Here is a 27,190-nt window from a genome sequence, read left to right as displayed (position 1 = left end):
TGGATTAAAACCAAAATGTTTATTCAAGCCATAAATGCTATGCAGTATTAAGTGAGTGGATGGGTTTAATATAAACATCTGCCGCATAACTGGTTCCTTAGGAATCCTTGGATGCTATTTGAAACATTGCCATGTCACCATACGGTTCTTACAAGAAAACTATTACATTTTTCAATAATATCAAGTTGAGAACAAAGAGGAAACACACCACTGCCAGTGAAAAAAATTCTGCAGAACAAGTTAGGCCTTATACCATTTAGAGTAGGGATTAAGACTAGCGATCACAAGAAAGTTATTTGTATCTCTACCAATGTGTAGGATGCATACAGAGGAGCTTTGTCCTGCCACCTTCTGTTAATCACTATGTTGAACTGCCCCACTGAATATCAGCACGATCCACCTTTATTTTGAGCTAAAAGCCTTCTAAGTAGATGAAACAAGAAGCTACCCTATTGACAATGCAAAATAGGGTTGAAAGAATCATCTTTCCCATTAGAGTATTTTTGAGTTTTAGTCTCACTACATTAACTCCCCCCTCCCTCCAGCAAAAAGTAAACTTACAGTGGCAAACCCAGGAAAGAGAAGCCGTGCCCTGTTCAGAAATATTGTTAAGAGATTTCTAACAATCTCTAAAAACTCACTACCTACACAAGTGAACTATTTTACTCAAGCTGTCATTGACCGTTCTTTTCCTTGTGCTAGGCCCTAAATCAAAACTCACTACCTATTTGAGGTAGTTGGGGTTTTTTTTTCTCCCAGCAGCAACTGTGTTCATTTGAGTACATGGCATTTACTAAATTAGCTAGGGTATTTGGATTTCAGTTACCAAAACTTCCATCTCAATACAACATAATGCAGGAATGTTTCATCGCTGGGCTCCAAATGATATGCGTGGATACAGACCTGAGCCATGTGAACTAAACCCCTTTTCACTGTTGAGAAAGAAAAACTACATATAGTCTGGCTATTAAAATTTTAAATATTTAAAACTTCGCTATTTTAAACAATTTCTGCACTTCAGAAGATACCAAGATCTGCATTTGGGAACTTAGCTGGCTAAGTTGGTAACTGCTGTTTAAGATTTTGTAAAATTCTTGGGGAACTTTATTGGAAGATAGTACACTTTGGGGGGGAGGAAAAGACGACTTGTGTTTGTGCCTGTTACTCTCTCCTTTCGGGGTGTCATCCATGCAGTTTTAAAAAGTAAAAAAGCCTTTGACAGAACAGGGTGTGGAGGGGTAGGGGAGAACTCTACTACAAACAAATGAACAACAGTCTGATTTGAGAACCCCCCATACCTGTAAATGATGATCCAAATGCTTAATTTCCTAGTTCTTCTCTGAACTGTCTTGTTTAAAATCAGCAGTGCTGCAAGGCTTAGAAATGCTGAGCTACAGAATCACTGCCCTCAAATTCACAAAGTGACTAAGCAATTTAGATGGGTAAGTAAAGAACTTTAAAGAATACGAACATCTGGCATTACAGGAAACAAACTAAGAACATTTGTTTACAACTCTTGTCACAATACATTTGTACAATAGTTACATTATCCAAACAAGTCTACCTGTACAGTTTTGTAAATAAATGGCTCTACATCACTGTAAGTGCTTTCTCAAAAATAAAATATACCAACTTAGAATTCTATTTACAAACTAGCAACCTGCTTCAGAAAGAGCATGATTTTGCTATAAAGTGAAACTTCAGTGCACTGAAAGTGCAGCTTACCCTTTACAAAGCAACACCATGTTTTAAATAGTCACAGTTCAACTATTTTATTCGTCATAATGCAAAGATAACAAGAACTTGTCCACATCCATTCCAGCTGGAAAACAATGTGGCAGCTTCTTTTTCTGTTGGGAGAAGGAAAGGCTCGTGTTAAACACCAAAATCATGGAGGTGGAAAAGTTTGCAAATTTCTTACTTTTGCTTCATGCTTCCCCATCCACCTGCTGAAGCAGTAAATACATGACACTTATTCAGAGAGTACCACATCCTTGTATTAAATTATTGTACACCTGTATTTTAATTGAGCAGTGACCATGCATAGTGTGATTAAGGGACTGTGGGAGTAGATTGGGCTGCAATTCCAACTCATTTGCTTGTTCTCTGGATCTTAGACAAGTCCCTTTGTTTCCCCATCTGTAAAATATGGACCATGCTTACGCACCTTTGTAAACCAATGAAACCTCTGGATGAAAAATATTATAGGACTAAGTATTATGGATTACAAAAGCTACAGAATGTATCCTGTGCCATCACAGTTTACACGGACTGCTTTAACGCTTGATCTAGAATAATGCCTTTGAAATTCATCAATGGCTCAAACTCCCAAGTTTCATTAAAGATATTTCAAATGTAGAAAAAAGCAAGTATGCCAGGTCCTCGGTCTATCACTATACCGAGGCTGTGGGAAAGGGACTGCATTCCAGATCTGTCTTTTTAGCATAAAATAAATTTTCTTTTTCTACGAGTAAGTTTCTAACAGGCTAATTTGACCTTCAAACACAGTTGCCAACAAAGTTACTGGGAGTTGCTCCTGTGTGTGTGAGGTGGTCTGAATCCTAAGAAATATTTTGTTAGTTACGATGAGGAAAAGTGGGCTCAAGGAGCTTTGTTACTGATGCAAGGAATTCATTTAGTGGGTGTTGGGATTTGGGCTCACAGCTCTTTACCATCCAATGCTGGATACATATTGGTGCTAAAAAAAAATTAAGTTGACATTTTTAAAATAAAAAATGAATTTATGTACTTGCCTTTATTTTCTTCTTTTTCACAGGTGTTGTAGAGCTCTGAAGTTCCTTTTTACTAGCAGAACGGGAGTTTCTCTCACATTCATTCAAGTCCTCCAGTTTCCTTTTTTTTGCTGTGCTTCTCACTGACCTAAATTGTTGTGTATTGTCTTTCAGGGGAGTCATAGTATTAGTCCTTGCAATAGCAGCCCGTGATAGAATCATCAATGTATGGGCAGCCATACTGACACTGTTTTCACTACCTGTTTCACTAGCCGGGCTGCAGGCAGGCAAGTCTGGAGTAGCAGGCGGGACCATTATTCTAGGGGTTGTACTCTCTTCAGTGTAACGTCTACAAGTTGGTGTCCTTACACTGTCTGAGATATCCTCTGTATGTGTATCCCCAACTCCTGATGGCGTACGGGGTACTGGTAAATCCCCATTTTCAACCACTTTGCTAGCTGGGCTGTGCCACTGAATGCCATGTAACATCTCCACAGCTTGTTTAGTTAATGGACTTGCCAAACTAAGGCTGTGGTTGGAAGGTTTTGTTTGGTCTCTTTTTTGCTCCTTTGGAGATAGGGAAACAGATCCTGAAGTTTTGCTATTCACATTTGACAGTGATCCTTGTTTTTTGTTTTGTTCCTGCACTGAAGCAACAGTTTTTTCATTCCGAAGGCCAACATTCTTTTGGCCATTTGACAGTTTTGCAGCATCCTGGTTCTTTTGTTTTTCATCAACATCCCTTCTTAATTCATTCTCTTTATTCGCTGTTGTCTTGTGAAAGGAATCTAATGCGAGTCCTGCAGCCACAGCCCTTCTTTCAGGCTGTGCTTCTTTCACAGCTGCATTTCTGCTACTACCAATCTCAGCCTTACATAGAATTCTAGGCAAAGTTTTATCCTTCTCTCGTTTGTTGGACTGTGTTTTAACAGAGGCAGATGCAGCATTTGGAGAATCTACCGCATATAAAGGATTTTCATTCCTTTCTTTTTGTAATGAGCTCTTAGTATTTTTAACGTGAGTATTTCCTCCTGGAGTAGATAAAGCACTATCAAAGCAAAGAACTCTCCTGTGGCTTTCATTCGGTTTGGAATTTGAACTTGTGGGCTCTGCTGGCACAGTTAGTGAACTCTCTTCCAATTTCCTTCCCAGGTCTGCACAGGCATTCCTGTCTGAATTTCCAGTCCTGAGAAATGTGATAGAAATATTTCAGCAATGTAATTTTGATTTATATTATGCAAGTTTTTCAATCTGTTTTCTGTCCCTTTAAAGCTATTTCTCAGTGTTGTAACATTTGCTCAAATTGCAAATGAAAATGTGTATTTGGGTGAGAGCCTTCTAAGGGTTGTGTCCAGTAGCATGTCCTTTATGTCTTACTATAGGAATACTGAAGTGACTGGATAAGGGCATGAGTAATCAATGGGCTGATGAAGCCAATAGAGAAAAACTGGGTGGATCATTGTAGTTTTTTTGTCATTTCAGTTAAACTTAAGATGAAATACAGGACACACTGTGGAAACTCTCACTCTTCCTTTCAGGAATCGCAACACACTACCCCCTTTGCAGGGTGCAAGTAGAATTTATATGACTAACGCTGATTAAGACTAAGCAGAGGGTTGAATACTTCAAAACAATGGAGTCTCAAATCTTGCCTCTGTGTTTCTCCATCAGATACAGAAGAGAGCACCCACCACTTTACATGTACGATAACAAAAGTGTATATATTGGAACACATGTATTTCATTGTAGTCTTTTATCTACATCAAACATACTATGAGATGGAAGTTGAGTAAGTTAAATTTTCTTTTAGGTTTTCGTCCATCTTTCCAGTGTGTTTTAACTCATTTTTCTCTTCATTCAATACTTTAGAAGTAATATTAGTCTGAGTACTCTTCACTTCTGAGACATTTTTTTCTTCTGATTCTACTCTCAATTTATTGCCCTCCTAATTTCCTCCTTTACTCCCTCCCTCTTTCCCATGTGGTCTTTTCAAATTCCTCCTGCAAGAGTTGCAATACAGAAGGCTAATCAGGGTGGATTTGATTTAAATCATCAGTTTTAATCAGCTTTTCCATTTATACTTCAGTTATTTTCAGAAGGAAGGGGAATTCTCTCATGGGGTGATAGAACCATTAGAACATCTTGATTTACAACTAAAGAGAGCCTTTACCCTAGATTCGGTTCATCTTTTTGCTACCTAGGAAAGTACACTGTACCTACATACATTTAGCTAAGCAATTATACAGTTTAATATTTTCATACTCTTATACATTTTTAGTATGTTAGAAAATGATGAGTGAGGCTGCTTGTTTACTTGTTTGATTTGTGTCAAGCTGCATTAAGCATAAAAAACTTTTTTTAAACAAAACAACCTTAAATGTTTTGATGAGTTTTATGTATCAAAACATGTTTCACATTTATAACTAAATGATTTCTTAAACAGAGGGATTAACTGTAGTCAGTGAATTAAACTGATTATTTCAGGTCAGCCTGGGAAAATGTTCAAATAAGCTCCTGTCACTTTCATTTAGACATAAATTCCTAGTCTTGCCTAAATGGCTTGAAAATGGACAGCCTCCTGGCATATTGTGACATATTTATAAAGCTTGATTTCAAAAGTTAGATGTTTTACCCTTCTTTTTTTCTTTATACAGAAAAGCAGCCTTTAACTCAAAGCTTTTAACACAGGCTCATGGATTCAACATATTTATTTTTTATTTAAAATATAATAATAAATTTAGCCTTAACATATTTTGAATTAAATTCACATTTCTTTTTAAACAAGAGTTTTTAATATGAAAAAATTGATTTTAATTTAAAAAATATTTAATTTTTATCTACACTGCTGCTAATATTGAACTCTGGTCCTCTTCTCCCCTACCTGACTAAAATACAGAGGAATATTCCTGATTCTAGCATCTAGTATAGTTCTGAATTGACCCCAGTTATCCTAACAAATACAAAATTAGCACCTTCTGCAGGACCAGCCTAACGTTCCTTCCCCTCATCCTTCAAGATCTCAGTAAGGTGTGGAAAATCAATTATATGTTTAAAACCCTCCAATAAATGTATCTGGCACTCTTGATGCCCATGACTCAACCGAGCTGGGGATGAGGGGTTGGGGTATGGGGGTGAGGTCTGTGAAGCAGGGCTAGGAATGAGGGGTTCAGGTTTGGGAGGGGTTCAGGGCTAGGTTTGGGTGGGGCAGAGGATTGGGGTGCAGGGTTACCTCTGGCGGCTCCTGGTCAGCGGTGCAGTTGGGATGCAGAGACAGGCTTCCTGCCTGTCCTGGCACCACGGACTGTGCTGCGCCCTGGAAGCAGCTAGCAACAGGTCTGACTCCTAGGTGGGGGTGCTCAAGAGGCTTCGCATGACTCTTGCCTGCAGGCACAGGTCCCCCCCAGCTCCCATTGGCTGGTTGGCAGCGCACGGAGCCCTGTGACCCCCCTGCCTAGAAGCCGGACCTGCTGCTGGCCACTAGCCTGCCTTAGCTGGACTGCATCGCTGATGGAACTTTTAACGGCCCAGTGGGCAGTGCTGACCACAGTGACCCAGTGCCTAACATGGTGCGACCCAGTACTGGGTCGTAACCCAGAGTTTGAAAAACACTGCACTAGCCTATGGCTATCACTGATTGGATTGGAGCCCCATTAATGCTGGCATACAACCCTCTATATCTGGGGCCAAGGCTCCAGGTTAAAAACAAAAAATGGCAAGAACTGCTGGGTACAAAAAAGGAGGAAAATAACCACAAATAGTTAATTCACAAGTGTTTGTGAAGTTGCTTTCCCAAAAGAAGTTATGAAGGGATCTGCAGAAGCTGAAATAAAGCAAGACTGAAGAAGTATTTGTGCTAACCTTTGTACTCGAGAACTTGGATGGCTCACAGGCTTTGCCGTACTGGTTACCAGTTTTCCTGAAATGGTGAGGTGTAACAGTTAATAAATTGAAAATATTCAAACTAATCTTCTTAGAACTGATACCACAGGAATATCCCACTTGTTCACACCACTTCGCATGTTAAAAAAAATCCAAAGAGCAACTTGATGATACCATAACAGCTCCATAGTATGTTTTATAGTTTTAATAGTTACTGGATTATGAAAATATCTGAAACAGAAAAATAGCCAAGGTCGATCAATTATACAGTATACAATTTTAGTTAAAACAACTTGGATATATACCATATATACTCAATCATAAGCTGGTTCATTTATAAACCGACCTCCCCAAGACGGCTAAGTAAAAATGGAAAAGTTTTATAACCCGTTCATAAACCGACCCTATAATTCAGGGGTCAGCAAACTTCGGCTCCCGGGCCATCAGGATAAGCTGCTGATAGGCCGAGACGGTTTGTTTACCTTGAGCGCCTGCAGGCACGGAGATAAACCTAAATAAACAAAGTGTCCCGGTGCGCCAGCTGCTTATCCTGATGGGCTGAGACAGCAACTGGTGGGGAAATTTTTGGGGGGTGAGAAGCGGAGAGTCAGAGTAACCCCTGTGACCAACACCCACATGATCCCACTCCTAGCCTGGGACCCCCACACTCTCCCTATCCCTTCCCACTTTATCTGGGGAGGGCCAGGGGAGGATGTCTCTGACCTGGCTAGAGCTGCTCCAGCAGGCTGGGCAGCGTGGCCGTGGCAGGCCAGACCGGGCAGCGCGGCTGCAGCATGTTCCAGTGGGCTGAGTTGGGTGGCACGGCCGTAGCATGCTCTCGCACCTAGGTGGCGCAGCCGCAGCCACAGCCTGCTCTGGGGGATGAGGCCGACCAGCATGGCTGCAGCCTGCCATCAGAGGCTGGGTAGGAAGCAGCATGGCCAGAAGCGGAGAGACTCTGGCCCCGCCTCTTCCCTTTGGCTGTGCTGCCTCTCCTTGCTCCCTCTGTTGGGGGGGAGGGGCTGTGTCACACCTCTCCCTCTCTATACCGGTTCATAAGCCGACCCCTGTCTCTGGTGCTTCTGTTTTTTACTAAAAAAATTCGGCTTATGAACAAGTATATAAGGTAAATGTAAAAAGTACAGGATGGGGCAGGGAAAAAATTAAATTACCTCCAACTATCTTGTTACAATTTGCCATTGAAAGAAGCAATCCTTCATAATGCAGAGAGAATGTATCCACATGTTTAAATATAAAATTATATATAAAATGGGGGAGGGGGGTTGCACTGGTACATTACATTTTACTGTGTACGTCTGACTATTGCTATTTAATAAGAACTGATAGTGTTACTCCTGGGAAAGTTCTGCGGACTGTGCACCCGCAGAAAACGTCAGGGAAGCTGCATGGGAAGAGGGACGAACATGGGCGCAGATTTTTTGGGGGGACTGCTCCCCCAAACAGAGGCAAGGCATGCGGGGGGCACATGAGGTCCCGTGCCACTGAGCCCAGAGCTGCCAATCTGAAGGAGACTTTGCCCTCCTGGGTTCTAGTGCCAGTTGTGCTCTGCTTCTGTGTACTGGGAGCCTTCCTCTTTTCTGTGCAACAGCAAGTACCCGCAGTGGGGCTGGGTAAGGGAGGGTGGGGAGAAGAGGCAGTGGGGAACGAAAGGGTGTGTGGAATAGTGCAGGGGGAGAGGAATGTGGGAGTGAGGCATAGGTGCCGGAACTGGGGGTGCGAAGTGGTTTCCATTATATTCAAGAGTTTACAGTGTGGTTCAATGGCTCTCAGAAATCCCACTATACAAATTGTTCCAACACCCCTGAAGTGAGGGGAAGAAAAGGGGATAGGGGAATCGCAGGGGGAAGTGGGAGCCTGGCATGTGCCATCCCCTCAGCAGCAGCTTGGACTCCCCCATTAAGCAGGCCCATCGAACCCTCACCCTGATAAGCCCTACCCCCCTACACCCAAGACCCTCCCTGCTGCGCCTCAATCACCTTCACCTGGATCACCTGCAGACTCCGATTGCCCCTGCACCTGAAAAATCCCCCTCTCCCAAAAAGCCACTGTGCATCCAGATCTCCCACTGAGCTGCCTGCACGTAGATTGCCCCACACAGAAACCTCTCACCCCACACCTGGATCCTCCCACACTAAGTGCCTCCACACTTGGATCTTGCTAGGCTGAGCCTGCCCACCCACACCTAGTGCACCTGGCACAGAGGGGCACAGCCCTGGGATGTTTCTGGGGCAGGCCCAGCCCTTGCACTGTGTCAGGGTCAGGTCCAGCCTCACTGCTGAGTACCTGTAATGGGGGAGGTGAGGGCTTCAGGGTGATCTCCCATCTCAATCTGGCCAGTGGTCTGTGCTCCCCACTGTCATGCTAGAGCCACATATTACTGACAAACAGAATTTGCAGAGTTTTCAAATATTGTATGCAGAATTTTTAATTTTTTGATGCAGAATTCCCTCAGGAGTACAGTGTGCTCAGAGCTGTTGGCCATTCTGCCTTACTGTTTCTATTTCAATGTGGTTTTGATCAGATAAATATTTATGGCAAGAATTGTTTTTATAAAATAATTAAAATGACAACTGTGAATGCATTCAAACAGGAGTCAAACATGAAGTAATCAATTCACTCTTCAGAGGAGTTATTTTGGCCACAGAAACATACTGAATGGCTACAATAAAAAGCTGGAAAAAACTATGCACGCTTGACTTTGAACCTACAAAGATTTTGTAAGGCTGGCAGTGTTCTATCTGTAAACTGAGCCTATCTGACAGTCAGTCATTAAGACAACAAACAAGAACTCCCTTAAGGCCACTCTGAAAGTTGATTTTCACAGAACAGCACTTCAAAAATTTCACATAGACAAATGGCTCTAGAAATTCCAATTTTTGTTGAGCCTTATATAGCTCAAGAAGTTTAAGCACTGTACCTGTATTTGACTTGTTTCTTGCTCCGGCGGTCTTCTGAGATTTGGGAGGAATGGGTATTTTAGGAACACTTCTGTTGCACATAGGATTTGCTATAGGCATGTGTAGAACCTTCAAAGAATCAAAGTATCACATTAGGGTTTGTTTGAAACAATTTAATTTTGAGAACATGAAGATTTATTAGTTACACTTTACCTGGCGGGGAGGCGCTGAGAAAGTATTTCCACTTTGTCCCACTACTGATACGGGGATCATCCCCACCATTCCTGGTAGAACAGGCTGCACTGGAGATGCAATTATAATGGCAGAACCTAAAAAATTAATTATTTTTATAGAATACAAATTAAAATATTTCAAAAAAGACAAATGGCTCTTCAACTTGATCTTTCCCCTGGATAGTTTTGTAAAACCCAAGTGGGGTGAGGTGAGGGTGGAGGGGGAGGAAGCCATTTCACAACCAAGCTAGGAATGTTTACTATGCGTTATTGATACTAGATACCACAAAGCTTCTCTCTGCCTGATGGACAAGAGACATAATATCGGAAAATTACTTTAGCAGACTAACTGTAAAATAAAGACTATGTAGAGCACAGTTTCCTCTTCAGTTGAGCGACTGCACATACCATACAAAATTCAAATGCAGAAAAACATGCAGATTTTGAATAGGGCAAACCACATATACACAGTTCAAAATAACAAACACTAGTTAAACAGATGAACACCACCCTGAAATTCTGCAAACTGGAGATATTTTTACACTGACCTCTGACCACAAAGAAATAGCTGCAGACCAGTGAAGGGATGACCATGAGTTACATTTACATCTTTGCAAATATATCTATCAAATTGTATGCTGATGGTAGCAACTTAATATTAGATTTTATTATCTAAACAGGACTTACTTTCTTGTTATTTGATTTGACATTTTAAAAATATTTTCTAAAAACACTGTACCACTTTAACTGTACAGGTATAAACAGTATAGATCACCTTTATCCTGGTATAACTGCATTGACATTAGGGCTTTTACAGGTACGTATAACTATTTTGGTAAAAGTATCATGTCAGTAAGCAAAATAACTGTACTGGTACAATTTCTGAGTGTAGATCAGGCCTTAAAGTAAACATTATTGAAATATGGCAGTCATTTGAGAAGGGAAAAAGATTACTATGATATAACTAGCTAGTCATTCAGTCTAAGACAAGTACCAACACCATGCAGGAAAATAGTTCAAATACAGGACAACTAAGAGATTTACAAATAACTTCTTATTAAAAGATGTATCTTCTAATTTGCTGCTGGATAAATCAATCAGAAGCATATATGACCCTAGTTTTCCTATTTGAATTACATGTGTCCTTTCGATTTCAGCCCATCGTTTGTTTTATACTTGGTATTCAGACTGAATAGTTCTCTTACCCCATGCTTTCTATTGGAGAGGGAGTATAGATAATAATCTGGGATATTTAGAGAAGTGTTTTGAAAGGCAGATAATCCGACATTTGAAAATAGGGCCCAGTGAGGTAGACAGTGCCAATGTTTTATCTCAGGATGTTTTAAGGAAAAGTTAACTAATCCTTCTGGCCTGAAAAAAACAAAAGATCCCTTCCAGCATTACCATTTCTATAATTATGTGATATTTGCCCAAAAAGTCACTCCAACTTTTCAAATCAGTATACACCATAGCTGGTAGTAAATGAAATAATAAATACACAAATATACTTGCAAGTTATTTAAATGCCTAGTTAGTTTGAAGTGGTAGATAAACTGATTCTTAGACACCACTTTACTTTTAATACATTTACATAGATAAATGAAAAAGTAAACACTATGTAAATATTCAATGAATGCTTTTAACCAAATTACCTTGTGAAAAGTTTGGAGATACAGTCTGATTCATTGTAAACATGTTTGATCTAGGAGGAGTCTGTAACTGTTGTGTTGCTGGAGCTTGGGCAGCAAGTGGCACGGAACTGCCAGGCAACACAACAACATTAGATGGAGTTACAGTAGTGCCCAGTGTGGTTGGATCAGTCACACAGGTGGCTATATAAAGGTTATTTGAATTGCCAAAAGCTGTGCTCGTTGCCGGCATCAACTGTATAAATCCCCCATCCTTAGAAAGATTAGTTGCACCAGCAACTGAAAAAACAGTGCAATCTTCATTCTGGATATTAGCTGTGCTCACAACAGGGTCTTTAGGTCTGAGCACAAGAAGATTCTGCTCTGCCGAAGCTGAGTCCCCAGCTCTTTCAGTCTCTTCTGAAGTTACACCTTTGGATAGCCCCGTAGTTTTGGCTGGAGAAGACAGTATTATAGTTGGCAAATTTTCTCCAGTGATGCTGGAAACTGCATTGTTTAACTCGGTGTCAGATGAAATAAATGGGTCATCACTGATGATGATTTTGAGGGACACTATACTAGAAGGATCTACATCCACAGGCTGACTGCTAGAAGAAACACCACCAATACTTTTGAACTCAGTGCTAGACTCTTCTGTCAAGCATGCAGTTTCTAGTGGAGGGGTATGGCATGCTTCAGATACAGTAGGATTGCTTTCAGTGGATACTACAGAAATTTCTGTACATCCATCATCACCTGAAGAGAAAAATATAGTCTCAGCATCTGTTTCTGTAGAAGATGAAGGTTCTTGCATTTCCACTTGTGTTCTCCCAGAGTCTGATGACCCTGAATGGAAACTTAAATCTTTTGTAGAAGGCTTATCAACTGTAAACTGATCACCTGAATGAGGTTTGTTGGAAGTATCTACAACTTCAAGCTGCAACTCTGTTCTCGTCAGATCCGATATATTTACAGATCTTTCAACACCATCCAACACCATTTTATCCAGGTCTTGACAGTTAGAATGGTGATTAGAATTTTGTTGTAAAGTAACAGGCAACATGGGTGTTTCTTCTGTTATATCCTTTTGATTTTCACTTGAGTCTCCTGATTGACTACACTTGGATGCATTACTTTCTTTTAGCATCACACTGTGATCAGGGCTCCTGTGAGAGGGACTTCTATTTGTTTTTCCAGATAACGAAGTATCTGGTGATAAATGACACACACTTGTTCCTGGATATGTTCTGTTTTCAATAGTTATAGTATCTTCATCAAGGGAAGCCAAGGAACTCTGTAGAATATCAGAATGATCATACTCCAAACCGGCTGTATTTTGATCATTATGATTTAGTGCGTCTTTTTCAGTTTCCATAGCTGTCTGACTTTTGGATACTAATTCAGCCGACTCTTTATTATTGTAGGATCCCACAAAGTGTTCGTTTTGTTCAGTACCAGAATTCTCTCTCTGGTTAGAATCAGTCAAATCAGGCACAGATTCAAAGGCAATTTCAAGCTCACTCATTTGTTCATCATTTACTGTTTTAAGGTTATCAGTCTGTTTCTTCTGTTTACAGCTTCCATGGGATTGTTCACAAGTTACACTTTTGTTAGTGATGTCATCACCATCATTACTGTTCTTCGAGGCACATGATACTTCTTCTGAATGATTATCTGTACAGGACTGAGCCTCTCTGGAATGATCACCTGCAAAATAGCAGTTGGGTTGTTTCAATATTTCTGTAAATTTTATTATTTCAGCAAATTAGTCTCTTACAAGGTGTTAACTGTCCATCAGTCACTGCAATGACAAATGGTTTCATAAGTGACATACTGAAAGGAATATTTTCAGCGTAATTCTTGGGCAGCAAAAACAATGACTTCTAATTTTCAGTTTTATTTTGAAATTGACCCCCAACTTTCTCGGCATTTTTCACCTACCTTCCTTCATCTTCCATGCAATGTACTTTTCCCTCTCTCCCAATTTTAAAACTGATTAGAAGTTATATTGAACAGAAAGTTGGAGTGCAGAGGTCAGTTTGTATAAACATTTTATTTAATTCCTTGGTTATAAGTATCTGGCTCACAGCCCCATCCCCCAGACAAATTTATCCTTTTGTTGCTTGTCCTTCACAGTATCTTGTATGTTACTTGGTAGCACTCCACTGAATGGAAGATGTATATGACACATCAACAGCAGGTTAATGCTACTTAGAATATCTGATAGCAGTTAGGGCTTTCAATATCACTTTGAAACTACACTATCAATTTTTAACAAAATTATATTAAAAATTACTGGTGATCACTTACCTGTATCAGGAAGTAACCTGAACTTGTAAGCTACAAAGTTGCTTTTTACTAAGTGAATTGTTTTGTTTTAAAATTAAGACTGAGTAACTCAAAGATATAATCATTTCCTTCCATCTCTCTTATTTGTATTGTCAGTACCCCAATCACCCTGATTTAGATGCCAAGTCTATTAACACTACAGGTCTGCAGCTGGAGTTATGAGAGTGACAAAGTCTGTATATCCCTAGAGAAAGACGTCAAGTGGTATTTCAGGGGATAGCTAGATGAAACCTTAGTAAATACATTATTAAACCAGAATATAACAGAATGGAGGAAAAGACTGCCATGGCTAGATATTGTACAGCCGTTTCTACTACGGAACTAAGAATCTCACATAAAAACTGGGAGCATTTCTGTTTTATATGAGAAGACAGTTTTGCAAGCACACGTATTTCAATTTACAATGCATGGGTGGACTGGTATGCCCATGTGAATCCCCAGCTTCAACAAGGCTCTGCATGGGTGCATCAGTCTCCCTATGCACTATAAATGGCAGGACTGAGGGATTATTAATTAAAATATAAAGCCATGAATTGTAGACAATCAACTGTGCAAGTATTTTTGTAATGGAAGAAAACTGATGCTGGAACCGATTTTATAGATATGAATATACTTACTAGCTTCTTGTGTTTCTAAAGAACTTGCAATTGTTTCCAGATTATGTTCATCCACCAACATTGTACCTTCTACTCCATTCTGATTGGAAATGGCATGAGGTGCATTTTTATTAGTCTTGTTTTTACCTATTTCAAATTAGAGCAATAAAAAAATGTAAATAGACATTTCTGTCTCTAATACATAAAATTTTCTGTTTAAAATTAAATGAGCAGAGTTTAAATTAAAAATTGCATATGTTCAGTGTATGCAGACACAAAGAAGAACTATTCACTGATTCTCACTAGAGATCCATCAATAACTTGAAAACATTTCCAGTTTTACTAAGTGCATTGCTGGAACCATATTGATCTGACATAAGAAATAAAAGCTCCAGTTGAATAAAAAACAAAATAGCAAGACAAACATGATCTCTATCCTCCTGTCAACAGAAAGCTAAAATTAAGACAAATGTGTAGCCACTGACACACTAAATAAAATAATATTTACTTGAAATACTTGAAAGCGATGCATATGAAATCCAAAGAGATATTAAAATGATGGCTAATCAGATCTGAGGGGAGTAACAGTACAAAATCCACTTCTCCCAGCCTGCAAAGGTACTCTGCTAAATCAATCCTGTTTTTCAAGCAAAGTTTCAAGCCCATCCTTTACAGATGTGTAAACCCTAACCTACCAGGTTCAAAAAGGTCAAAGAGCGCCTGAAAAGCTGGGTCTGACTCTGTCTGTTCCAGGATGTCCTGTATTGCTTCTTCTGACATGTGGATTTCATTCTGAAAAAATGGTGAAGTCACAAAGAACTGATTTACATACTAAATAATGAGTACAGTAACTCCTCACTTAATGTTGTAGTTATGTTCTTGAAAAATGCTACTTTCAGCGAAATGTTAAGTGAATCCAATTTCCCCATGAGAATTTTTTTCACCAGATAAAAGACTATATATTCTCTCTCTCTCACACACACACACACACACACTTCAAACAATTTAATATTGTACACAGCAATGATGATCATGAAGCTTGGCTGACGTGGTGGAGTCAGAGGGTGGGATATTTCCCAGGGAATGCCTTACTGCTAAATGACAAACTAGCACTCGGCTGACCCCTCAAAAGTTAACACGTTGTTAACGAAGCGTCACACTCCACAAGGCAGCACGAATGGAGGGAGGAGACACAGCATGGCAGAGACAGACAGACACACTGTGTGTGTGTGTGTGAGAGAGAGAGGGGCGCATTGCCCCTTTAAGTATGCTGACCGCATTCTAAGTACACTGCCTTTTTAAGTAGATCAGCAAGTTGAGACAGCAGCTGCTGCCAGCAAGCTCCCTCCATCCTGAGCCCTGTCATGTCCCCACCCTGTTCCGTGGAGATGGGGTACACTATCAGGGGGAGGGTGACACCCTGACATTAGCACCCCTCTTTCCCCACCCCGCGTAGCAAGCAGGAGGCTCCTGGGAGCAGCTTCAAGGCAGAGGGCAGGAGCAGCACATGTAGTTGGGGGAGGGACAGCTGAACTGCACGGCAACTGGTAGCCTGCTAGGTGGCTGCAGCACAGGGAACTTAGGGGAGCTTATAGCGAGGCTGCCGGTCCACCCTGGTTCCAAGCCCCCACCAGCTAGCTCCAACAGGCTGCTCTTTCTGCAAGCAGTGAACAAAGCAGGCGGTTCCCAAACAACGTTATAAGGGAGCACTGTGCAACTTTAAACGAGCATGTTCCCTAATTGATCAGCAACGTAACAACGAAACAAGGTTAACTGGGATGATGTTAAGTGAGGAATTACTGTAAAATAAGACAATAGGAAGCCACACGACTGAAATGAGCTCCCGTGGTTGACCCCGACACCCAGACCTTTGGGAGAAGCCCTAGTTGTTGCTCATCACAAAGGGCATGTCTACACTACAAAACTAAGTCAACTTCAGTGAAGTCAACATACAGTCACTGCAGTAATTAAAGTGGTATTTGACATCTACACTATGCTCCTTCTGTTGGCGGTGTGAGTCCTCACCAGGAGTGCTTCCACCTACTTAACTGTGTGGGGCTCAGCCATGGGGCTCCAGCGGTCAGAGGTCTGACAGCTGGTGCTCCCACTCACCCCCCAACCATGAGAGCGGAGCTACTATCATCAAGCAACCATCATTGGGGCACTAGAGAAGACAATTGCTACACCATGCCAACCCATATGGGAGGCACCCCAGTGGTGAGTCAACCCTTCTACAATTCTGTTCTGTCCCAGTAACTGAAGAGGAAAATCTATCTAATTCAGCTGGTAGTGAAGCATAGGATTAGATGAGACTAAATATGCAGGCACCTGTCTGTATGTTGTTATTAATTCCTTTTTCTCTGTTTTGTTCCAACTCTAAATAAAAAGACTGTCATAAGGACACTGTTGGTAACTATAACTGGTCACAGGCTCCCAAAGGGAGGGATCCCTGGGGCATGAAACCCAGTTAAACCTACAGGTGACAAGGTTGGTATACATAGGGCAGTGTACCCAGCTCCTGGCCTCAGAATGAAAGAATCGCAAAATTCCACCTTGAGACAGGGAAGGGCAAGAGGCAGACCACCTGAGGAGGGTGCACTCAGATAAACAAGAAAGGAGACATTTAGCCTCATTACCATGACCATTACTGACTTCAAAGCAAGGTATTTATGTTAGGTTTAGCACGATCCCACATAGCAGCTGTGGATTTATCAGCTCAAATGTGAGTTATTAGGAGTCTACCTGAAGTCCAAAGATTTCATCAATTGAGGACTCCTGTTCTGCAGGACCACTGTCTGTCTGTTTAGGAATGTGAGCAACACTGCCCTCACTGGAACACAATTAAAAACAGTTAGTATAGAATTCAGAAGTAAAACAGGTACACAGGATCAGGATATTTCATACATAAATTTATTACCTGCCCAAAAATTTGTTAATGTTTTCTGCAAGCTTCTCCTGAAGAGATTTGTTGCTCAGGATTTTCTCTCTGGCATTTTCAATGACCAATTGCTACAAAACAGATTTAAAGTGGTCAAAATGATATTTTTTATAATTAGTAGAAAAGGAATATCAATTTCCAATTTACTAGTGAGTTCAGGTTCATGTCCAGGACACTAACAGTGCATGTGCTACAACAGCTGCAGAGTGAAAAGCACAGGGGCTGTGACAAGCTTTCTAATAAGAACCCTTGACAGTGGCCCCACTGAATTTTATAAGGTCCGAGGAACTTCTGCTCTGACACACCTTAGGAGCCTCCAGAAATGTGAAAGAAAGAGATCTCTCCTACAGACTTGTGCTGCATGGAACAGGATCCCCCCCAGCCACACACACATACATATATACGTATTTTCTTCATATTCAGATGCCTGAACCATATTTGCTTAAGCTATCAAAAACAACTAAAAGTTTGAACTTTGGGCAGACAACAAGACTGGAAAATTTCAGCCTGAAAAGTCAGAGCATCGAATAATTAAGAATGACTGAGGCAGACAGTGTCAGAGCGGAAACCTGTTTAACCTTAACTATAGTGGTGACTTCTGCTACAATAACTTGAAGAGAAAGCTGTTTGGGGTCAGAATCAAAATTTTGATTCTGGTTCCTATTTTTAACCTAGTCTCAAACTATCATTTATGGAAGATGTCTCTTTTAAGAAACCCAGTCAAACAGGGAGGACTAATCAGTCCTTTAACACGTTGCTTATCATAACTACAGTAACTCCTCACTTAACGTCCAAGTTATGGTCTTGAAAAATGCAACTTTAAGCAAAATGATGTTAGCAAATCCAATTTCCTCATAGGAATTAATGTAGATGGGGGGGTTAGGTTTCAGGCAAATTTTTTTCGCCAGACAAAAGACCATATAGATACATATAGTGTAAGTTTTGAATAATTTTAAACAAATGATTTAATATTGTACTCACCAGTGATGATTGTGAAGCTTGGTTGAGGCAGGGGCATAGCAGGGTTGCATTCCAGCCAGGGAGTGGGGTCGGGGTGCGGGGGTTTCCCCTGTTCTTCCTGCCTGGGGCCCTGCCAGGGAGCTCATCGGGAGCACAGGGGAATGCAGGGCAGGCAGAGCAGGGCAAGCCCTCCGCACCACAATCTGGTCCCTGGCAGGAGCACTGGGCAGGCAGAGTGGGGAGAGACAAACAACATTATAAGGGAACATTACAGGACCTTAAAGGAGTATGTTCTCAAATAGGTCAGAGACCTATTAACAAAACAACATTAACCGGGACAATGTTAAGTGAGGAGTTACTGCATTCTGGAAATCCGATAGCAGAGTCAGTGCTTTGGACCTAAGATGTAAGACTGATATTTAAATCCTAGATGACTAAAGTTGTTTGAATTGGGTCATCATGCACTTAACTACCTAGTGAGTATGGCATGGAAATTCTCTGAATGAATATTGGCTCGGCTACAGAAGAAATGGAGCTTTTCAAGTTGTCAGAACACGGTAACATTGACTCAGACTTCAAGGTCAGAAGGAACCATTATGATCATCTAGTCTGACCTCCTGCCCAATGCAGGCCACACAATCTCACCCATCCACTTCTATAACAAACCCCTAACCCATGTCTGAGTTACTGAAGTCCTCAAATTGTGGTTTGAAGACCACAAGCTGCAGAGAATCCTCCAGCAAGTGACCCATGCCCCATGCTGAAGAGCACTCCTTTCTACTCTATCCATACCAATAAAAGTCCTTAAAATGAAACGGTGGTGTTTTGTTTTCCTACTTACAGGGAAATTGCCATCTATGAGTTCTTGGAGGGGTTCACTTTCTTCTTCCACTACCACCATACTTGAGTCCTGAAAACTTCTACTTGTTGAATGAGGTCCAGGTGATGCAATACTTTTCTTCTTCTGAGATTCACTGAAACATTTTTGGAAGTTTATGCCATATTTTGTGAAAATGCATTCATTGTAAACAATGTTGGGAAAAGGTTCTGTCCACAAGAGGTTACTGACTCATGCCATAAATAAATACTTCCTCTTCCAACCTTGCAATTAGAAAATTTTAACCAATGAAAACTGAACTGCATATTTGTAATGAAAAACAAAACAAAACAATTTTAATCATGTTCTCTCTGTCTAGTCAACTATGTTAAACAAGACACCCTATACTTAATCTAGGATATCAGATCAATTATCAAATATATAAATAAATTAGGCAAATGGGCAACATGATGGCAAATTAACTTTAATGTCCACGAATGCAAGGCAATGCATGTTGGAGGAGAAAAAATTAAACAGCTTATACGTTAAAGGGTTCTAAATTAATTGTATCAACTCAAGCAATGGACTGGGGCATCATTGTTGACAGGTCAATGGAGACCTCTGCTCAATGAGCTATTCTGGTCAAAATAGCAAAGATGATGTCATGTTACATAAGGAATTTGATGGAGAATAATACAGAGAACATTCTAATGTCTATATTTAAATCAATGGTGCAGCCTCATCCGGGAACACTGTGTGCGCTGCTTTGATCATCCCTTCTCTAAAAGGATATTGCAGAATTAGTGTGGGTTCAGAGAAGAGTGACGAGGGTGATATCAAACGGAGTGCCCCAAGGGTCAGTCTTGGAGCTGGTTTTATTCAATATCTTCATTAATGATGTGGAGGATGGTGCGGACTGCACTCTCAGCAAGTTTGCAGATGACACTAAACTGGGAGGAGTGGTAGATACACTGGAGGGTAGGGGTAGGATACAGAGGGACCTAGACAAATTAGAGGATTGGGTCAAAAGAAACCTGATGAGGTTCAACAAGGACAAGGGCAGAGGTCCTGCACTTAGGAAGGAAGAATCCCATGCACTGCTACAGACTAGGGACCGAATGGCTAGGCAGCAGTTCTGCAGAAAAGGACCTAGGGTTACTGTGGACAAGAAGCTGGATATGAGGCAACAGTGTGCCCTTTTTGCCAAGAAAGCTAACGGCATTTTGGCCTGTATAAGTAGGGGCATTGCCAGGAGATTGAGGGACATCATCATTCCTCTCTATTCGACATTGGTGAGGCCTCATCTGGAGTACTGTGTCCAGTTTTGGGCCCCACACTACAAGAAGGATGTGGAAAAATTGGAAAGAGTCCAGCGGAGGGAAACAAAAATGATTAGGGGGCTGAAGTACATGATTTACGAAGAGAGGATAGGGGAACAGGGATTGTTTAGTCTGCTGAAGAGAAGAGTGAGGGGGGATTTGATAGCTGCTTTCAACTACCTGAAAGGAGGTTCCAAAGAGGATGGATCTAGACTGTTCGCAGTGGTACCTGATGACAGAACAAGGAGTAATGGTCTCAAGTTGCAGTGGGGAAGGTTTAGTTTGGATATTAGGAAAAACTTTTTCACTAGGAAGGTGGTGAAGCACTGGAATGGGTTACCTAGGGAGGTGGTGGAATCTCCTTCTTAGAGGTTTATGGTCAGGCTTGACAAAGCCCTGGCTGGGATGATTGTGACTTCGGAATTAGACTAGATGACCTCCTGAAGTCCTTTCTAACCCTGATATTCTGTGATTCTATGATCAAGGATCTGGAAAAACTCTCATACGTAGAGAGACTGAGAAGACTGGAATTCTTTACATTAGAAAAGAGACACAATGAGCACATAAAATAATAAATAGTCTAGAGGAGGCAAACTGAGAACTTCTGTCCTCCCTGTCTCATAACACAGGAACAAGAGGCCATTTCAATTGAATTAAAAGGTCAGAAATAGAAAACCAATAAAAGGAAACACTTCTACATATTTAACTGGACTGTGGAACTCATTTCCACAGGAAGCTGAATCCAAAAGCTTTTCTAGATTAAAAAAATGGATTGGATATTTATATGGATATTCAGTTATCATAATTAATGGTAACAAATTCTGGAAAGTATATTAAACCTCATCCTTCAAGGTTTAAGCTTCTCTAACTACCAGAGATCAGGATGAGACCTACTTGCCGGGTAAAAGGGCAGATTTCCCCACATCTGTCTACTGTGAGGTTATTACACCTAACTCTGAAGCATCTGGTACTGGCTACTGTCAGATACAGGATTAGATGGGCGTTGGGTCTGATCCAGTATTGCAATTTTTGTGTTCCAAAGAACCTCATGTTCAAGACAAGCATGTTAAACAAATTATAAAAGGAACATTCACCTTTTTCGTCTTCCTGGAGATAGCAAGCTTGAATTAAATTTTCGTTCTTGAGGCCCAGGAACTAGAATATGTATAGAATCACCTGCTTTAAAAAAAGAATATGGGTGACACCTACATCTTTTCTAATGAAGCTTCTTAAGGTGCTAAAGGAAACTGGGATTGCACATTAATATCCCTATTAGTATCTAATTTCCAAACCCTACTCCTCTTGTGACCAGATTAAATGTAATTTGGTATCACCATACAAAGCACAGCATTCTATTTACAAAATCCAGACAAAAACATGCAGATACGATTCAAGTTGCTAACCGTCTTTTCTGAGGATGCTAGGCGCACGTGGAAGGATCTGAACACAAATTATTTTATAAAAGCAGCAAAGAATCCTGTGGCACCTTATAGACTAACAGATGTTTTGGAGCATGAGCTTTCGTGGGTGACTACCCACTTCGTCAGATGCATGTCAAATTATTTTATGCATCTGTGAGCCACCAACATACATGGAGCCACAGCCAACATGCAAATTAAAAACAATCTCTTCATAGTGCAATCATCTTATTCTTAATGTCTTGACTTGGTCTGGGACACTAGTAAGAATATGCAAAGCAGGAATTTCTCAAAGCAAGCTATCTTTTGTGTAGGATGACTATTACACATTATAAAATAATTCCATCTGCGTACATAAATCAAATAAAAAAAACAGTAACAAATTATACTTACTGCTGACATTATTTTCCTGTGTTTGGGACTGGTGTGCAACCAACATATTCAATCTCGTCTGTGACACATTTTGATTTACTGTAGGTCTGTGAATAATTTGGGTAGGTGCTATACAAGAGGAATTAAGTTGTCCTGACTGGTGGGCTACAGACAACAGTCCTGAGGTTGGAGGAGCTGACTGAAGTATTCTCTGCCTTTTCATTTCTGCAATTCCACTTCTTGTACGTGCTGAGGAAAGTTAAGGCTACAATGAGATTCATTATTGGATATTTTCAAGAGGCAGTTGATTTTCCAGGCAGTAGTCACCATTACTTGAAGATGTAATTATGGGCACCCCAACAGGACCAACTGCTCTTTTAGCAGAGAGGGAGGAAAGAAATGGGGCCTAAGAGTACAGTACCTTCTGCAAGAGCTTGTCTACACACAGTTTTTGTATGGCTTTAACTATGTTAGTTTGAAACCAATATAGTTAAAGCAGTACAGCTAACTAGGGTAGGCAAAATTAAACCAGTATAAAGGTATTTCTATCAATGTAGTTTATTTCTGTAAGTTTATGGGCATTTTTATTGCGGCATAACTGCATCCACACTACAGGCTGTACCAATTTTACTGTGTAAAACCCACATCTCTAACTCAAATAGTGAAACCAGTATGAACACTGTATGTAAACCAAGCCTGACAAACTTAAGCTGTAAGTGATTCCCAGAACAACAAACACTGTAAATGTGTCCAATATAGGCAATGGGATTGTGAGAGTCAAGAGCAAACAATACCTATATTTAACATTTATTTTTCTCACAAACGTTTCTGATTAAAGACTTGTAAGGCATGGAGTTTATTCTAGTGATTGTCAAAATAAAATAACTTTGCTGTTTAAAAATTCAGTTGGTAGATCTTCCAAAGAGGTGAATAATTCTAGACAAGCTATCTGTTTATATTGTTTTTCCACTTTCTAGTGAGACTAGACTGCAATTGGATTGGTCATGTCTTCAGTTACCCTTTGAACTGTCAATTAAATAAGTTTAAGGGAGTAGAAAATTAAAATCTAGTTTTAGGAGTGAGTATGAAGACCATCAAAACCACAAGGTTGATACTCTTTTGAGGAGAGGTAGGCCTCAGTCAAAATCAGTTCTGAACCTGAACTCCATTTATTACATCCATATGATTCAATTAGATACCTACTCCTCTGATTAGCAGAAAATCCTGCAGAATTCTGCATACTCCTACAAAATAAGATAAAACAGTCAAAATAAAGAGAAAACACACTAGAGACACCTAAACATAAGAAGGATCATTCTATAGTTATGCATTTACTAGTTTATGCGCTAGTCAATGTTTCTGGCTGCAGCATGATTAATATTGATTAAGTTCTTTAGGTGGGATCTACTGTGAAATTAGGTTGAATTTTGGAACCATTAACCACAGCAACTACAGTACTGTGTTGTATGACAGTAAGGCCATATCTATATAGGCCACGGAAACCACACTAGCACCTCCCTATCTGATTTCTCTGGCTAGCATAAATGGAGCTTGAACAGTTTTGAGATTCCCACCCAACCATTTTACTGTCAAATGCAGATTCTTTCCCTGCCAATTCACAGCGAAAAAAAACATAAAAAATATCCTCATTACCCTTAGTCAGTGTGTGTAGACAGTATATTAGTAAAATGTGAAAATGAAGTAAAGGAAAGCTAGGATGTAGATAGTCTCACTTAAAAGGAAAGTCCCCTATTCTTGATTTCAACATTACAAATTACCTGATCTGAGAAAGAGTATAGTCTAACTTCTTCCACAAAGATGACATAATTGCTGGAACTTCATTTGTGGTTTCTAAAAAAAAACAAACAAAAAACATGAACACATTCTTCAGAGAGCTAAAATAGGTAGCTTGAGAGAAGACATGTCAGAAAACTAGTGTAATATGATCAAGAGGTAAACACTAAGTAAAATTTTCAGATGTACCTAAGCAACTTAGAAGCCTAAGGCTCATTGTCAAAAGTCAGTTAGGGCATGGCTACACCTGCAAGTTAGAGTGCATTAAAGCAGCCACAAGCGCCCTAACTCCCAACTTGTCCACACTGGCAAGGCACTTAGAGCGCCTGGACTCTGCAGCTGGAGCGCTCCTGGGTAATCCACCTCCACGAGAAACATAACGCTTGTTGCACCTTGGCTGAAATGCCCAGGCATCATTGTGAACAAGGTGTTGCATTACTGCACTCTGATCGACGTCCGGAAACGTCCCATAATCCCCTTAAGTCAAGTGGCCACTCTTGTCATTGTTTTGGAATCACTGCAAGAATGTGGACATGTCCTTTCAAAGCTCTGTTTCTGACAGCCGGCATGCTTATCTGCTCCGGAACAAAGCAAACCACTACTGGGGACTGCTGTGTGTGAGAGAGAGAAGCAGGGGGTGGAAGGGTCTGCTGCTATCTGAACTTACAAAACAGCATGTTGACATGCTCTCAGCCCCCCAAAATCCCACTCTCACCCCCCCACATGCACACAACACACTCTGTCACAGTCCACCCCACCTTCCCCATTCGAAAAGCATGTTGCAGCCACTTGCATGCTGGGATAGCTACCACAATGCACTGCTCTCTGTGGCCCTTGCAAGAGCTGCTAATGTGGCCATGCCAGTGCGCTTGAATCTGACAATGTGGACACACTGCAGCACTATCCCTGCTGCGGTCTCTGAGGGCTGGTTTAACTCACAGCACTCTACATCTGCAAGTGCAGCCACTTAGTGCCTAAGTCTCTTCTAAAAATTGGATTTACGCCTTTAAATTATTCAAGTACTGTATTTTTGAAAATTTCACTTATATTTATAGTCTTTTATGGGAATCATTGCACATTTTTTAAAAATGTACCGCATATGTATAGTCTTTTACAGGAATCACTGCTCATTTTGATAAATCACTGAGGGAAGTTAATATGCTTGAAATTTGGGGAGCACACAATCTTTAAAAAGCAAATAGAGAGAAGGAAGAATCTCCAAGCAGCTAAGATTACAGAAAAGACTAAAAATCCAAATTAGAATTTTTGTGTACAGTAGGTCTGAGTTGGCACCTGAATACTTGGATTTCCCAGTAACTGTAGACACTAAACAGCTCTCAGACTCAAGTCCATACCTTTTTTAATTCCATACTACATTAAAATACCTGGTTCATACTCACTTTATTAGCTGAGTTTACAGTCAGAGAAGTGAGTAAAACAACACTACAAAAATATTCAAGACATGGCAGTTCTTTACATAGAGATCTAAGGTCATACATTTAACTACACTGTATGCCCCCACCCAAGTCTCACAAAGCACCATCAGAACTAAGTCTAGTCACTTGCATAGATGTCAATGGTGAATAAAACTAGATGGAAGACAGACCCTCATTAGTTGCGTTTAAAAAAAAAACAGTTGTACTTTTCTCTCTCCTAGCCACACAAAATGTTAATAATTCATTTTGAACTTTTTAAAGATAACTTAAGGAAATCAAGACAGGGAAGCCAAATTTCACACATGCACTGCAAGTCTCCTCTGGTTATTTTTCTATATACAAACAGTACAACTCTATTATGAACCTACATTTACTTTATGCCTAACATACACTTCTGTCCATTGCTATATTAAAGATTCTGTTCACATTTTTAGTCAGAAAGCATGCCCACAATTACTAGCTACGATAACAGACATCTTTTTTTTAAGTATCAGAGGGGTAGCCGTGTTAGTCTGGATCTGTAAAAGCAGCAAAGAATCCTGTGGCACCTTATAGACTATCAGAAGTTTTGGAGCATGAGCTTTCGTGGGTGAATACCCACTTCGTCAGATGCATGCATCTGACGAAGTGGGTATTCACCCACGAAAGCTCATGCTCCAAAACGTCTGTTAGTCTATAAGGTGCCACAGGATTCTTTGCATCTTTTTTTAAAACTCTGATCAAATTAACAATCATTTGTGTTGTGACAGAACCTCAAAGTCCCAATCTAGACTGGGGATTGTGCTAGGAACAGAGAGAGAGAGATCCTGTCTCTACTCCAAAGAGTTTACAACCTAAATAGATAAATGAAATGAAGTGCTATACAACAGATGTCTGACCCTCAGTGCTTACCTTTTGTTTTCATGGCTACATACTCATTAAGAATGGTTGTCAAATTTTTTCCAAACAAAGACTGAAAGAAAAAAATGATCAATATTGGATTAAAGAATCTTCATCAGCAACCTACACTTTACTTCTTCTATTACAATACTCAAATGGTGAAAAAGACTGAGTCCTAACACATTCAGTTCTTGTAGTTCTTTAGGATCTACACCATGTAGACCTGGACGCAAATAGATGTAGATTACCCTGCTTATGCCGCTCTCTCGGGACTGCAAAAAGTGCAACCCAGGGACAAAATGCATTCCTCAACAATAATCGTAATTTTCAAGCATACAGCCTTCTGCAGAGTAGCCATTCCAGGACATATCAGCCAAGAATACACTAACTTCCTTTAATTTGCTCTTGTTATTATGCGATAATAGAGCCAGAGGCAGGAGAAAGTTAGGCAGTGTCATTTTTGGTTGTTAGGGAATAGCTGCAACATGCACGCAAGTAAAGGCCATCAGCCTGAGACAGTACAACATGTTGCTAAGAGAACAGACACCTCAGGAGAGTTTCTGCCAAAAGTGAGAGTTTTTAATAATTTTACAGCAAACCATCTGCACCTGTCTCATTACACCATGATTTTAGGTGACACACAGAATTAGGATTTTCAAATTACTACTATCCTTACTTTCAGCTTCTTGTCTTGTTCGATATTGGTAATCACCTATAGTCCTCTGATACTTGTTAAATGCTCTCTTGAATTATAAAGCATGTGAATTCTAATGAGATTTTGGTCCTATGGAATTTCCTAACATCACTTGCATTTAGAAACAGAAAAAAAAATATTGCCAAGAACAGGAAAATAGTCTATATATTTTCCATCTTAAAAGTTATAAAATAAAAGAATATTTCATTATAATTTACTTTAATAAAC

The 27,190-nt window shown here is 40.3% G+C and overlaps 1 protein-coding gene across 2 annotated transcripts in view; it reads right to left on the bottom strand.

Moving 5' to 3' along the window:
• Positions 1-27,190, bottom strand: part of NPAT (nuclear protein, coactivator of histone transcription) — a 34,533-nt gene continuing 7,343 nt past the window's right edge. The window contains exons 3-18 of one of the 2 annotated variants that reach the window (XM_032790691.2): positions 26,281-26,341; positions 23,938-24,010; positions 23,363-23,403; positions 22,181-22,408; positions 21,464-21,548; positions 19,075-19,207; positions 17,253-17,344; positions 17,078-17,165; positions 15,031-15,127; positions 14,357-14,482; positions 11,415-13,097; positions 9,743-9,858; positions 9,550-9,658; positions 6,591-6,648; positions 2,754-3,918; positions 1-1,850 (exon numbers count right to left, since the gene is read on the bottom strand). In XM_032790691.2, the coding sequence (XP_032646582.1) occupies positions 1,773-1,850; positions 2,754-3,918; positions 6,591-6,648; positions 9,550-9,658; positions 9,743-9,858; positions 11,415-13,097; positions 14,357-14,482; positions 15,031-15,127; positions 17,078-17,165; positions 17,253-17,344; positions 19,075-19,207; positions 21,464-21,548; positions 22,181-22,408; positions 23,363-23,403; positions 23,938-24,010; positions 26,281-26,293 (4,185 nt within the window). In that variant the 5' untranslated portion in view covers positions 26,294-26,341 and the 3' untranslated portion in view covers positions 1-1,772. The remainder of the gene's footprint in view (positions 1,851-2,753; positions 3,919-6,590; positions 6,649-9,549; positions 9,659-9,742; positions 9,859-11,414; positions 13,098-14,356; positions 14,483-15,030; positions 15,128-17,077; positions 17,166-17,252; positions 17,345-19,074; positions 19,208-21,463; positions 21,549-22,180; positions 22,409-23,362; positions 23,404-23,937; positions 24,011-26,280; positions 26,342-27,190) is intronic. The other variant, XM_032790689.2, reaches the window with a different exon arrangement.

Source organism: Chelonoidis abingdonii, chromosome 1 (genome assembly GCF_003597395.2).
Source record: "Chelonoidis abingdonii isolate Lonesome George chromosome 1, CheloAbing_2.0, whole genome shotgun sequence".
In the NCBI taxonomy this organism is placed as follows: domain Eukaryota; kingdom Metazoa; phylum Chordata; order Testudines; family Testudinidae; genus Chelonoidis; species Chelonoidis abingdonii.
Note: the sequence above shows the minus strand (reverse complement) of the source record. Positions and strands in the feature narration are given on the sequence as shown.